This window comes from Hyperoodon ampullatus, assembly GCF_949752795.1.
Source record: "Hyperoodon ampullatus genome assembly, chromosome: 10".
NCBI lineage: Eukaryota > Metazoa > Chordata > Mammalia > Artiodactyla > Ziphiidae > Hyperoodon > Hyperoodon ampullatus.
Genome location: NC_136923.1, coordinates 91690890 through 91703386, shown reverse-complemented (window position 1 = coordinate 91703386; position 12497 = coordinate 91690890). Strand labels below are relative to the sequence as shown.

General features: G+C 41.7%; 1 protein-coding gene across 4 annotated transcripts in view; it reads left to right on the top strand.

The window, feature by feature from the left end:
* The first annotated feature begins 8681 nt into the window (after positions 1 to 8681).
* The window catches only part of KDM1B (lysine demethylase 1B), a 51982-nt gene continuing 48166 nt past the window's right edge, over positions 8682 to 12497 (top strand). For 3 of the 4 annotated variants that reach the window (XM_079713854.1, XM_079713853.1, XM_079713852.1), the window contains exons 1-4: positions 8691 to 8781; positions 9905 to 10032; positions 11388 to 11477; positions 12019 to 12130. In XM_079713854.1, coding sequence (XP_079569980.1) covers positions 8695 to 8781; positions 9905 to 10032; positions 11388 to 11477; positions 12019 to 12130 — 417 coding nt within the window. In that variant the 5' untranslated portion in view covers positions 8691 to 8694. Of the gene's footprint in view, positions 8782 to 9904; positions 10033 to 11387; positions 11478 to 12018; positions 12131 to 12497 lie in introns of all 4 variants that reach the window. The other variant, XM_079713851.1, reaches the window with a different exon arrangement.

Below are 12497 nucleotides of genomic sequence, written 5' to 3'. Positions count from 1 at the left end.
GCTCAGTAGTTGTGGCACATGGGCTTAGTTGCTCTGCGGCATGTGGGATCTTCCAGATCAGGGCTTGAACCTGTGTCCCCTGCATTGGCAGGTGGATTCTTAACCACTGTGCCACCAGGGAAGTCCCAGCAGTATGGCTTTTAAAAAATATTTCAATATTCATGGAAAAGCTATACAAAAAATTACTTTTCAGTGAATCTGATGGTAGAGGCATACCTCATAATACACATTAGGAAAGATCTTTAAATAAATTGAATTACATCTTAGAGTAAAAGAATTTAAGTTTAAAAAAAAGAGAGGACAGATAAAAAAAACCAGGCATTATAACTTTTGTAAGCTTAGAATCTTTCCTAGCATCTCACTCTTTAATTTTTAAAATTTCCTTTAATGTTTACTTCTTATTTTTTTAATCAATGTTATAATGCACACAATTCAAAGAGTTCAACAGAGTTATGAAAGCAGCAGTCCCCATTTCCAATGAGAGAAAAAAATCTTTAACTCTTTTAGCTGAATCTTGAAATATAACTCAAAATATAACTCAAATAGCATGCTTATTTTGTATCTTCTTAATTTTTTATTTCTAGGAAGCATCTAGAAAAGATAAGCATTTAGTCCTCTTTCAACTTCCCAACACACACACACCACCTTCTTACTTTTCCTATCCTTTCCATATAGATATAGCATATTCGTGATTAAACATTTCAAGTTCACATTATTATGACTAGGTAAATACTATTCACAGGTAAGCCACATAGAATTCTATGATTACTTTTCCTTTTCTGTACAACTTTTTATTCTATAGTTAATAACTATCTGGCTTTTTCATTTATAAAATTTCCATATATTTATTACTAATTCAACTCTAAGTTCTCCCAATCTCCTGTCAATACACTCTCAATCTCTTCGGTTATCAGATAGCCTATCAATGTCATCTCAGAGAATAGCTTTCTGAACTGGATGCTGTCTTCTCCTGGTACACAGCTAGCCTTCTGCATTCTTTATCTATCACCATCCTGGAGCCTTCCTTCTTATCTTTTGATGAATCTCCTGTTTCCTTTATTGGCTATTTTCCTTTTTTTTTGGTTACCACCCTTATATTGGTAAAATACAACCTTTGGCAGCTTTTTGAGAAAGAGTGCATGGGAGAAAAGGTTTTTGGCAATTTTACATGTATAAAATGTCTTCACACTATTTATTCCCCATCCTCGATGTATAGTTTTATTGGGTAAGAATTCTTAGTTAGAAAACATTTTCTCTCACAATTCTGAAGAAATCATTCCCTTGTCATCTAGCTTGTAGAGTTACTGCTTAAATTCAAAGACATTTGGATCTTGATATTTTCCATGTGGCCAATATTTTTCTCTCTCTCAAAGCTTTTCTTTGCCCCTTAGTCTTTGCAATTTCTTAACTCTATGCCTTATCCTGGGTCTGTTTTCATCCATCTGGCTGACTTCTTTTAATCTGGAAGCTCATATCCTTCAATTATGGAAAAATTCTTGAATTATTCAGATGATGATTTTGGTCCTTTTTTTCTATTTCTCTTTCTCGGACCCCTTTTTATGGTTGTAGAACCTCCTGACCCAGTGCTCTAAATTTCTCATATTTTTTTCTATTTTCCAACTCTTCATCGTTTTGTCCTATTTTCTGACAGCCCACCTTATTTTTATCTTTCTACCTTGTTACTTAGTTTTTCTTTTCTGCTCTCAAGTCTTTAATTCTCAAGAGCTCCTTTTTGTTTCTGATGTTCTCTTTTCATTTTATTTTGTTGTTATTTCATGTATAGAATGTATATAATATTTTCTCTTATTTACCTGCATGGTCTGTTACTGAGTCATTTTTTCTGTTGGTTTTGTCTTCTACCTTTCAAACTAGTGACTGTCCTCAAATTCCTAGCAATTCTTATTATCTACTCACATTTAAGAGTAAATACCAAAAAGCTGATTATAAGTTTAAGTTTGTGGATGGGGCTTATTTGGACTGTAAGCTTCTCTGCAGGATGATGTGAATAGATATTATTTGGAAACTTAGATGTCATTATCTTTATTTTCTTTGGACTTTCCATAGATGGACTTCCCAATTCCCGTTGAAAGTTTGAGTCCTTGGGACCATGGTTCTATACTCACATGAGAAAAGGAGAACAGTGGGAAAGGGCCCCAGCATTCAGTTCGCCTGTGTTCAATTAACCCCATATTTTCAGTACGGTACTCCCATCCCCAACTGTGAACTGTATCTTCCCAGTCTAAGACTGTACCCTCTCCAGGGAATAAACCCCCCCCAAAGTCTGCTGTTGTGGTGAAGAAGAGATACTTGGTTGCAGGGAATTGGGAAAGGGATCTGGGTACTTAGCCTTTTAGGAACCAGGATTTCAAGCAATCCTCCTAATTTCAACCATACCCTTCCATCTCCCTGAGGTACCAGGTGCTGCTAATTCCTGAGCATTGGGGGATTCTATAATGCAAATAGGATTGCTCATTGGCTTTCCCCATTGCTGGTTTAGAATTTAGCTTTCTTCAGTCTGCAAAATCCTTTATCACTCGTCCATCTGCTTTCTAGGTTTCAAATTTTTATTGCTTTTATCTTCTCTTCTGTCTTCCCTTTATGTCTTTAAAAATCCTGCTGTTGTTTTGGTGGAGTTTCGGGAGGAAGCAAAAGTAGATGCACAGATTCAATATCCCGTCTCTACCCCACAAGTTTGCATTTTCAAATAATTTTCTTATAGCTTTTTTTTTGGTATGGGAAAATGCACACAAAGGCATTGACCTAAAGAAAAACACACAACATAAGAGTTGTGAGTTTCAATTTTATTCGGGGACCTTACTGAGGATGATAGCCTGGGAGAGAGACTTTCTGATACCTCTGAGGAAATGCTCCAAATATATATGCTCCACATGTATAAGATTTTTTTTTTGACTAGGAAAAACATGTAGTCTAGCATACATCTTGGTAAAAGATTACTGCTAATCACAAAGAACAGATACCTCAAGTTAATGATTTTAGTGATTTCTTTGTACAAGAAGATGCAAGAATCTGGGGCCATTGAAATTCTCCCTGAGGCATGCTATCTAGGGGCCATTTATACAAAACACAGAATGCCTCACCCTTATTTTCCCTCCTGAAGTCCTAAATCACCTGGGGTACATCCCCCTCTGCAGGGGTTGTGATTTAACCCTTAGTATAACTGGATGATGAACAACACTCTTTGTTCCTTTTTTTCCCCCTTTTTACAAAGGGAACTGAGAAAAAAGGACATGTGAACATAACTGCAAATCTACCTGAAGGTATGAGGAAAATGTCTGTCCTTTCAACGTGCAATTTGTCATGTAAGGATGATACAACACAATAGTTGTAACATATCCTTTGAGTCATTAGTGAAACTAATTTAGTTTGGATTACACTAGCACGCTACTCTTGGTGGAGTTAATTTAATGATTCATCCATGAATCATTATTCATGGAAAAGCAGTTATTCAAGGAAAAGTTCCCTTTATGGCAAAATTTGGCTTCAGTGTGCTTAGGATTTAAGGAGAAGGCACCTCTCTTGGAATTGGGAACACAAATTCACTTCCCAGCAAACATTTGTTAACAAATGGCTTTTGCAAGGCCCTGACGAAGTCAAGAGGTGACACTCAGGGTTTTCTGAGAGGTCAGAGGGAAGTATCTGATGTACTGGGTACAGAAAAGCAAAAGAGAGTTGCAGTTTTCCCATTTCCACATTCAGCCAGAAACTTTGGAACCTGAACTTGAGCCCTCATAAACAGTTCTCTACTTAAAACAAAAGGGAAAATAATTTTATCACTGAGCCAGGGCAGCCTGGAATTGTTCAACGCTACCCCTCTTACACAAACTTGAAATATAACTTAACATCATGAATATAACTTAATCACTTCTTAGGTGTTCTCATAGCTTCTCAACCTGTACTTGTCCACATCCTTTTCTGGAGAAATAAAAAATTTCTTTCTATAAGCAAGATAAAAGTGCAAAATTATAAGAATCAGGAAAGGCAAATTTCACAATCATTCTTACCCATACACAGAAATATCAGATGTGCTAGTTTGGTCGCCCAAGTTCTCCTTGGGTGGACTCCCAAGACTGGTTTCCGCCTCACCTTTTCAAAAAAACATGTTTCTACTTTAGATTTATTTTAAAATTTTGGTAAGTTGAAGAATAACTTCCCTAAAGTGCACAAATTTTAAGAGTATGGCTCAGTGAATTTTTATACATGCATACAACCTATGCAATTACCATGGAGCAAGACAATATTTACAGCACCCCAGTTCCCCTCACTGTCCCGGCAAGTACTTCTCTTTTCTTAAAATCAACAATACCCAACAATGCTTTGGGGTCACTTTAACCATGGACTCAGAAAGGTCATTCACTACCTGATCTCGTTATTCCCCGTTCCCACTAGGCTCCCTGAGCCCATTTCAGGGCGCGGATGGCTGGGACGCCCCGTTCCGGAATCCGATCACACACTCACACCTAGCAAACGTCCCATTGGTCATCGCACCCTCTCTGCACCCGGCGGAGCCTACCTTGTGCGCTGTCCGTCGCCTGCTGCTGGTTCTGGCGCTGCCGCGGGCCTCACCAGCTGAGTCCCTAAGCCCCAGGCTCAGCCCTGCTATTGGACCCGCCCCCGGGCCCGCCCCCGGGCCCGCCCCTCCCGTGGCGCACAGACCCCGCCCCCCTCCCCACGCTCCCCGGCTTGCTCAGCGGCGGAAATGGCCAGGGCGGGGCGAGTAGCGCGGCGAAGGCGAAGGCGGGTACCCTACTCCGCCCTCGTCCCGCCGGCTCCTCCCACCCCGGGTCACGTCGTGACAGGGGCGGAAGCAGCGGCGGCGGCGTCCGAGCGGGGGCTGCGGCTCGCGGCGCGGATCCTGCCGTCTTGTGCGCTCGGCGCGCGGCTCCGGAGAGGCGCCCGCGGCTCCGGGCGGCGCGCGAGGTCTCGCCTGCGCTCTGAGGTGGGGGGCACGCGGCTCCGGGGGCGGGCGTGGGGGCGGCGGCGGATTTCGGGTGACAGTTCTGCACAAAGCAGCTTGGCCGGGGTGCACGCTCTCCTGCCCCTGTGCAGCGCTCCTTGCCCGGGTGGGAGGCGGACCGGTGCCCTCGGGGCTATACCTCCTTCCCCGGATTGGTAGGGGGTGAGAGGTGGGGATCCCAGCCTGAGAAAGGGGGAATTCCCGGGCTGGGGTGTTGCAGCGACCGGGTTCCCCGGTTCATCGCGGTGCTGCGGGTTTCTCCTAACCCCCCCTCCCCGCAATATTTCCTTTCTGTACAGCGGTGCCTTCTCGCCGCGACTCCAGCGCAAAGGTGAGCCCGGGGAGGCTGTTGCTTCTTCGACTTCGGAGAAGAGACGAGAAAGCTTTTCAGAAAGAGAGGCGGCTGCATCTGGCACAGGGAACGTTGGGGCTCCCTCCTGGGGGCTGTCAGTGCCCTGTCACCTGGGGAGTACCTGCGGGGAGTAGGTTGGGGACCCACAGTCCGGGAGTAGGAACTCCCTGGCTGTTCTTCCCAGCCGAGAGCGTGGCGGCGAGGAGCCGGCACGGCCTCGCAGGTGGTATTAGTTCGACTGCGGCGCCGCGACCACGCGTTGAGACGCGAACGGCATTGCCAGGTTGCTGGGGTAACTCCGCTGGGACCCGGGACCCCTAGGGGGCGGCCCGATTACGGTAGCTGTTAGTCAACAGCCTAGCAACCGGCAGGTGAAAGAGGAAGGAATGGGCAGGCCCAGCTGTAATGAGTTGGGGTTCCGTGATCTGGAACCTAGCCAGCTGGAGGCCCAGCCCTCCCTCGGGAGAGCGTACGGGCGTCCATAGACCACTCCCTTTGGGGAGATCCGTCACTCCACCTGTGCACACACAACTCGAGGCTTTTACACTTTGGTTTTTTTTTTTTTTTAACCTATTTTAGTGGAAGGAAGGCGAGTGGGAGGGACGGTTTCGTCAAGAGGTACAGGAGAAAATGACCATTAATAATTAATTATCTTCCATGCAGAGAAAGTAGTCAACAAAGCATTCGGGCAATTGAACTGGATCCATATTTCGGAAAATTTGATTACTGTGGGTAGAATTTCAGGTGGCCCAAAGGGAAACTTTTGCTCCTTTTGTCTCTGAAGAAGTTTCTAGTATTTTGTCCAGTTTTGAGAAATTATGCTAACACCGCTATAAATTTTTATTCCAACCTGGAGTTCTTTAGATTCATATTTTTATGAATTCTGTGTCTTTTTCAAAAGCTTTTTGAATAAGCTACTTCTGAAAAAATCCTGGGAATTATTAAAGTAGAAATCTAGACATTGATATATTCACCTATATATTTATGCCCCCCCGACCTTTTTTTCTTTCTTTTGTCACATTGAAAGAAAACCAAAGCTATGAATTTAAAATTAGGAAGAAACATGCCTATAAAGTCATATTGAACCTGAAACAAATTGATCATACTTAATGTTAGGTGAGTTTATTAATTTGAAGAACCAGGTGGGAAAGCACTTCCAGTAAACTAATTTGTTTTAATGACACTTTTGATCATATTTCTAAGACTATATTAAAAGCACAATTAACTGTAGTCCTTCCAACTTAAATTTTTTTCCTCTATTTTAAGCCCCAAGAACCCAGCAACAGTGAAAATACAGAGATTACAGTAAGTGTCAAAAAAAAGGATGAAGGTACATAACTGTTAATTGTATAATTAACTGAGACAAAATTACTGCCCTAAAAATCTTCAATCATATTTTTCCCAGACAACACAGATTTCTTAATGGCTTTTATAGCTAATGTTTTCATTTCCTCTTAACCATTTCTTGAATTACATATTTCTTCATTGCAATCAAATACATGTTTTTCAGTATACAGTTGGGTTAAAATGTTTGATGAAATTTCCAGAATCTATGCTTTCTTTTTTTTTTTTTTTTTTTGCACTGCGCGGGCCTCTCATTGTTGTGGCCTCTCCCGTTGCGGAGCACAGGCTCGGGACGCGCAGGCTCAGCGGCCATGGCTCACGGGCCCAGCCGCTCCGTGGCATGTGGGATCCTCCCGGACCAGGGCACGAACCCGTGTCCCCTGCATCGGCAGGTGGACTCTCAACCACAGCGCCACCAGGGAAGCCTTATGTTTTCTTTTGAGAGAGCTTTCTTTTGAGAGTGCTTACTTGCCCAGGTAACACTGTCAAATGTTGCATGAACCTGATTTTATTTATGTTCCTAAACCCCACATTAGACTCAAATATTTTTGCTGCAATACTTAATGTATACTGTATACATTGTTTACACATGCTCTATTCATGGTTCATTTTATGAATAATTTGGGATATGTTTTACATAAAAAGATTGGTTAGATTGGACAAAATTTTGAAAATGTGATCCAGAAAGCCTTCTCAGGGTATAAGAATTATAGGTAGACAGTAGTACTTTTAAAATCATTAGTTCTTTATCCAACTGTGTAATGAGTGCTGTGGCACTAATGGCAATTTTTTTTAATGGTTGAAGAACTGTAATGCATTTCAGAATATGCATAAGGTATATTTGTTCACAACTAACATAATGGTTTTGAGAAAGTGAAGACTGAGTCAAAGAAAAACTATCCATAACATCGGTGTCAAGATTTCTCAAAGTTGTTATAGATGGCAGACTGAAAGTCTTCACACGTGATGTTAATAATCCATGAAAAATGCGCTTATGAATGTTAGTGCAAACAATAGGATTACGGTTTATAGTGAAACAATAGGACTACAGGCCCTTTAAAGCTTTTCCCCAAGATTAAGATCATATATGTGGGATTTATATTTTAAGATAAAAACACTTTTCCACTTTCCATTTTCTTATCTATAGGTATGTCCTGTTTATTTCTCATGCTATCGTTTTGTGTGAGTGTATGTGTGTGTAGTAAATATGGATCAAGGACGGAGATGTGTGATAATTGTAGGATCCATACACTGTTGAGTACTTATGCTAAGCATTTTTCATTCCTTATTGAATTTAATTGAAAAAATACTAATATGATAACTTAATCATTCATGGTTTTATGCATTATTTTTCATGTAGACTTTTGGTTCTTAATGTTTCTTTAACTGTGCTGTTATTAGACTAGTTTGAGAACTCATAACATTTGTCCAGTGGAAAATATTACTGACTATCCAACCCAGATTCCTGTATTCACTAGTGACTAGACAGTGTGCCTGAGATTTGTTTGTTGGGTTTTATTGAGAAGGAATGAATGAGTGTTCTTTTTAAAGTATAATAAGAGAGCAAAATTCAGGAACTAAGAAGTTGCAGTGAGATAGAGAGGAATATTACAAACAAAAATGAGATATTTTTACTCATTGAATTTTATAAACAGTAGTGTCAGTTGTTTATTGGTCATTCGTGTGGTTACATTTTTATATGTAAATGTACATACTACTAATGGATAACATTTACTGAGTACTTATACCAGGTCTGGTGCTTTAAATTAGTTATTTTACTTAATCTTCACACCAATGCTAGGGTACACTCTGGCTGTGCCCATTTTACATATGAGAACACTGAGGTGTAGTCTTAGCGAGCTTAAGTAACTTGAAAGCAATAGCTTCACACTCAGGCCATCTGACTGTGGCACATATACTCTTACCAACTAAATTACATAATAACTTGACTCCAGAGTGTTGAAAGTATTAGCAGATGCTAATATTTAATGTTTGTTTGTTTGTTTTCAGATTTTCTGATACAATGGCAACCCCACGGGGGAGGACAAAGAAAAAAGCACCTTTTGATCATTCTCCAGATAGCCTTCCTTTGAGGAGCTCCGGTAGGCAGGTATCACTCATTTGTTCATTCAATGCACCTGTTTTGAACAACAGGCTTACTGTGATTGGGACTGAAGAATTAGAGTTGATGTAATTCCAGCCCTCAAGGGGCTTGCAGCCTAGTGGAGAAATTCACCTTGAGACAATCAGTGTGATAAAGTGATAGAATGTAGGAAAAAAGTGTATCTGGCAGAGGGAACTGCAGAGGTGAAAGGCGCAGAGTGTGAATCAGCATGGGGTGTTCAGAGAATCACAGATGTAGGGTTGCCTCCAGGATATGAGCTGGGGCCAGATCATGCTTTGCTTGGTGTCATTGATAGGAATTTGGACCTCAGCTTGTAGTTGGTTGGGTGCTGTTAGCAGGTTACTTGCTGCCATCTCTCTTGTAGGACTTTTTTTTTTTTAAAGAAAAATATTGAATGATGTAATTCTTTTTCTAGAATTTGTCTAGTTTTTTGTTTTGTTTTTTAAATTAATTTATTTTATTTATTTTTGCTGTGTTGGGTCTTCGTTTCTGTGTGAGGGCTTTCTCTAGTTGTGGCAAGTGAGGGCCACTCTTCATCGCGGTGCGCGGGCCTCTCTTGTTGCAGAGCACAGGCTCCCGACGCGCAGACTCAGTAGTTGTGGCTCATGGGATCCTCCCAGACCAGGGCTCGAACCCGTGTCCCCTGCATTAACAGGCAGATTCTCAACTACTGCGCCACCAGGGAAGCCCTAGTTTTGAAGATCTATAATACTGAGAGGATATAACTGCTCTAAGTAAAGAAAAAAAACCTTAATTTGAGAGTGGCTTTTATTTTTGATGATACAGCTTTTTTAAAATTTTTAAATTTTTTTATTGAAGTATAGTTGAAACTGCTTTTTCCTCAGAGAAGCTCATATGCATTTTAGTTCTCTACTCAGAGAGCTGTTGTCAAAGTGCTAGTTCTAAATTTCTAGCAAATTAGCGAGTTATTTGCACAGTGCAGTCTCAGGGAAATAGCTGTATCATCAACCCCTCCCCCACTGTCCGGATGCTGTTGATCTTCACGTTTAGAACTTCTAACATGGAAGTGATTTCAGTAGTAAACCTCCCACCGCCTTTGCCTTTGGCCCTGCCAGTGTACTCTTAACCTCAGCTGGTTCTTTCTCAGGTGAAGAAAAAGGCCACAGAGACGACAGACGAGGATGAAGATGGTGGGTCAGAGAAGAAGTACAGGAAATGCGAAAAAGCCGGCTGTACAGCCGCATGTCCCGTGTGCTTTGCCAGCGCTTCTGAAAGGTCTGTTTAGATGGTGGGTCTTGGCCTCACCTTCCTGCGGGTGAGAGCATTCATCCTCAAAGATAGTCTTCCTGAAGATACATAGAGATACTTGTTATCCAACAACAGAGACATTGCCCGTCCATTTTGTATACAGCACGCCCAGCTCTGCCAATCCGTGTCCTCCAGTCCCATCCGCAATGGCTGTATCTCTGGTGGTAGGGGGTGGCAGGGGGGACAGTTTGAGGATGGGATGGGGGTAAGAGGTGGGGGCAGAGGAGAGAGAACCTTGACCTCCCTGGAGAGACAAGTATATGCTTATTTCCCTGTGCTGCTTTTCTCCCTCATATAACATACCTTCTCCTCCAACAGATATATACAGGTCTCATTAAAGCTGTGTAGCTAACTGTACTCTTGCCATTTTTATTAGGATGACCCAAGCATAACCTTTTTTTTTTTTTTTTTTTTTGCGGTACGCGGGCCTCTCACTGTTGTGGTCTCTCCCGTTGCGGAGCACAGGCTCCGGACGCGCAGGCTCAGCAGCCATGGCTCACGGGCCCAGCCGCTCCGCGGCACGTGGGATCTTCCTGGACCGGGGCACGAACCCGTGTCCCCTGCATCGGCAGGCGGACTCTCAACCACTGCATCACCAGGGAAGCCCCCAAGCATAACCGTTTACTTCCAGAGAAAAATCTTCAGTTAACATTCAGTAAAACCTGGAAAACATATCCTGGGTTTTTTTTTTGTTGTTGTTTTTGGTTTTTTGCTTTGTTTTTTTAATCACAAAGAGGTGGTGGTGTTACTGTTCATAGTGGCATTATATTTCATTCTTTTACTACATGATTGGCTGTGTGGTAGGTTATATTTACTAGATTGCCTGCTGGATGGTCCCATTCCAGCTGGCCAGATTCGTTCACTGTTTAGTATCGGGCCAGATGTTATTACTAAAGACCACACTTTGCTCCTTCACTCACATGCAGCAAGGCCACTGGCATCCCTTCTTTCATGTCTGAAACCCTATCATCACTCCGTGGAGTCTTGATAAAACTGCTAAGTCCCAGGCCCTTCTGATGGGTACCACTGATCTAAGTCCTGTGTCCTCACCATGCGTTGTTATGTATCAGTTGGCCTTTCCATTTCCCTTGCTGTAATCTGGTTGTTAGGATTCCCCTGTTATAATTCTGGGTGTTGTAATTCTGATTGTTGGAGGTAAGGCAAAAGGGCTCCTAGGAGGTGCTTGATTAATTTTTTTTTTATAAAGCAATTTGATAAATGTTAAAAAAAAAAGCGTGATTTGATAAATGTTAGAAAAAACAAAACAAAATGAGAAGAAATGTTTATTCATTACCAAAGCTACCCGTTTTTGCTGTTTTCAGATGTGCCAAAAATGGCTACACATCCCGGTGGTATCACCTCTCCTGTGGGGAGCATTTCTGTAATGAATGCTTTGACCATTACTATAGAAGGTTTGTTCTGATAATTGTTTGAGGTTTCCGTGGTGGAAAGGATGGTGGCTTGGGTGGTGGAGGGGGTCAGATGGTTATGACTGAGCCCCCAGGCTTACTGAATTATTCCACTGTTTCAGCCACACCTGTGCTGACTACCGGTGGGCCAGGACTTTGATGCTGTAGTTTGCATGTGTGTACACTTATGTGTGTGCACACTCAGTGCTCAAAAAGCATCTGCTGTGAGACAGTTATTCTCCTTAGTTTGCAAATCTGAAACGTCTAGGAGCTGCTTCTTCTGTGCCAATGCATGTGGGCAGAATGCAAAGATTAGGGGGAGGATGCTGACAACTAGAGGGTGCTGAACAGACAGGTAACCATCCCTTCTTGATAGTTTTAAGTACTAAAATTGATAGGAATGCCACCTGTTTTATGGGTGCCATGATAACTACCCCCCTCCTTAAAATATGGCTGGTTAAGTCCTTTATGTAAGATTTCTGCCACCTGTTTTGAAAACCTGAATAACTTATAGCTTGATATATTTATTTTTATTCTTTTTCAGCCATAAGGATGGATATGACAAATATACTACGTGGAAAAAAATATGGACTAGCAATGGAAAAACTGAACCTAGTCCCAAAGCTTTCATGGCAGACCAGCAGCTTCCCTACTGGGTAAAGACGCTTTACTGTTCTGTAAAGGATTTGTAGAGCTAAATGCAAGAGGAATGGATGAAAATACCAATTTTTAGGAAAGTTTTCTTTAATTACATTTATTCTTTCTGTAACTATTAAAGCAAATCACATTTTTGATTCTTGTAGAAAAATCACGTAATTCAACCTATAGTGTAAAGAAGAAACTAAAGACTCATTACCAGCTGGTGATAGTCAGTGCTAAGTTTGGTGCATATCTCTCTCATCTTTTTTTTCTATTCATGTTTTTCTATGTATGTTTAAACACAATTTCATGCTTTATATACAAATCCTAATTAGGTTTAAAATCATACTTTGCATGTAAGTTTTTGCTAACTGAGTTTTTTTA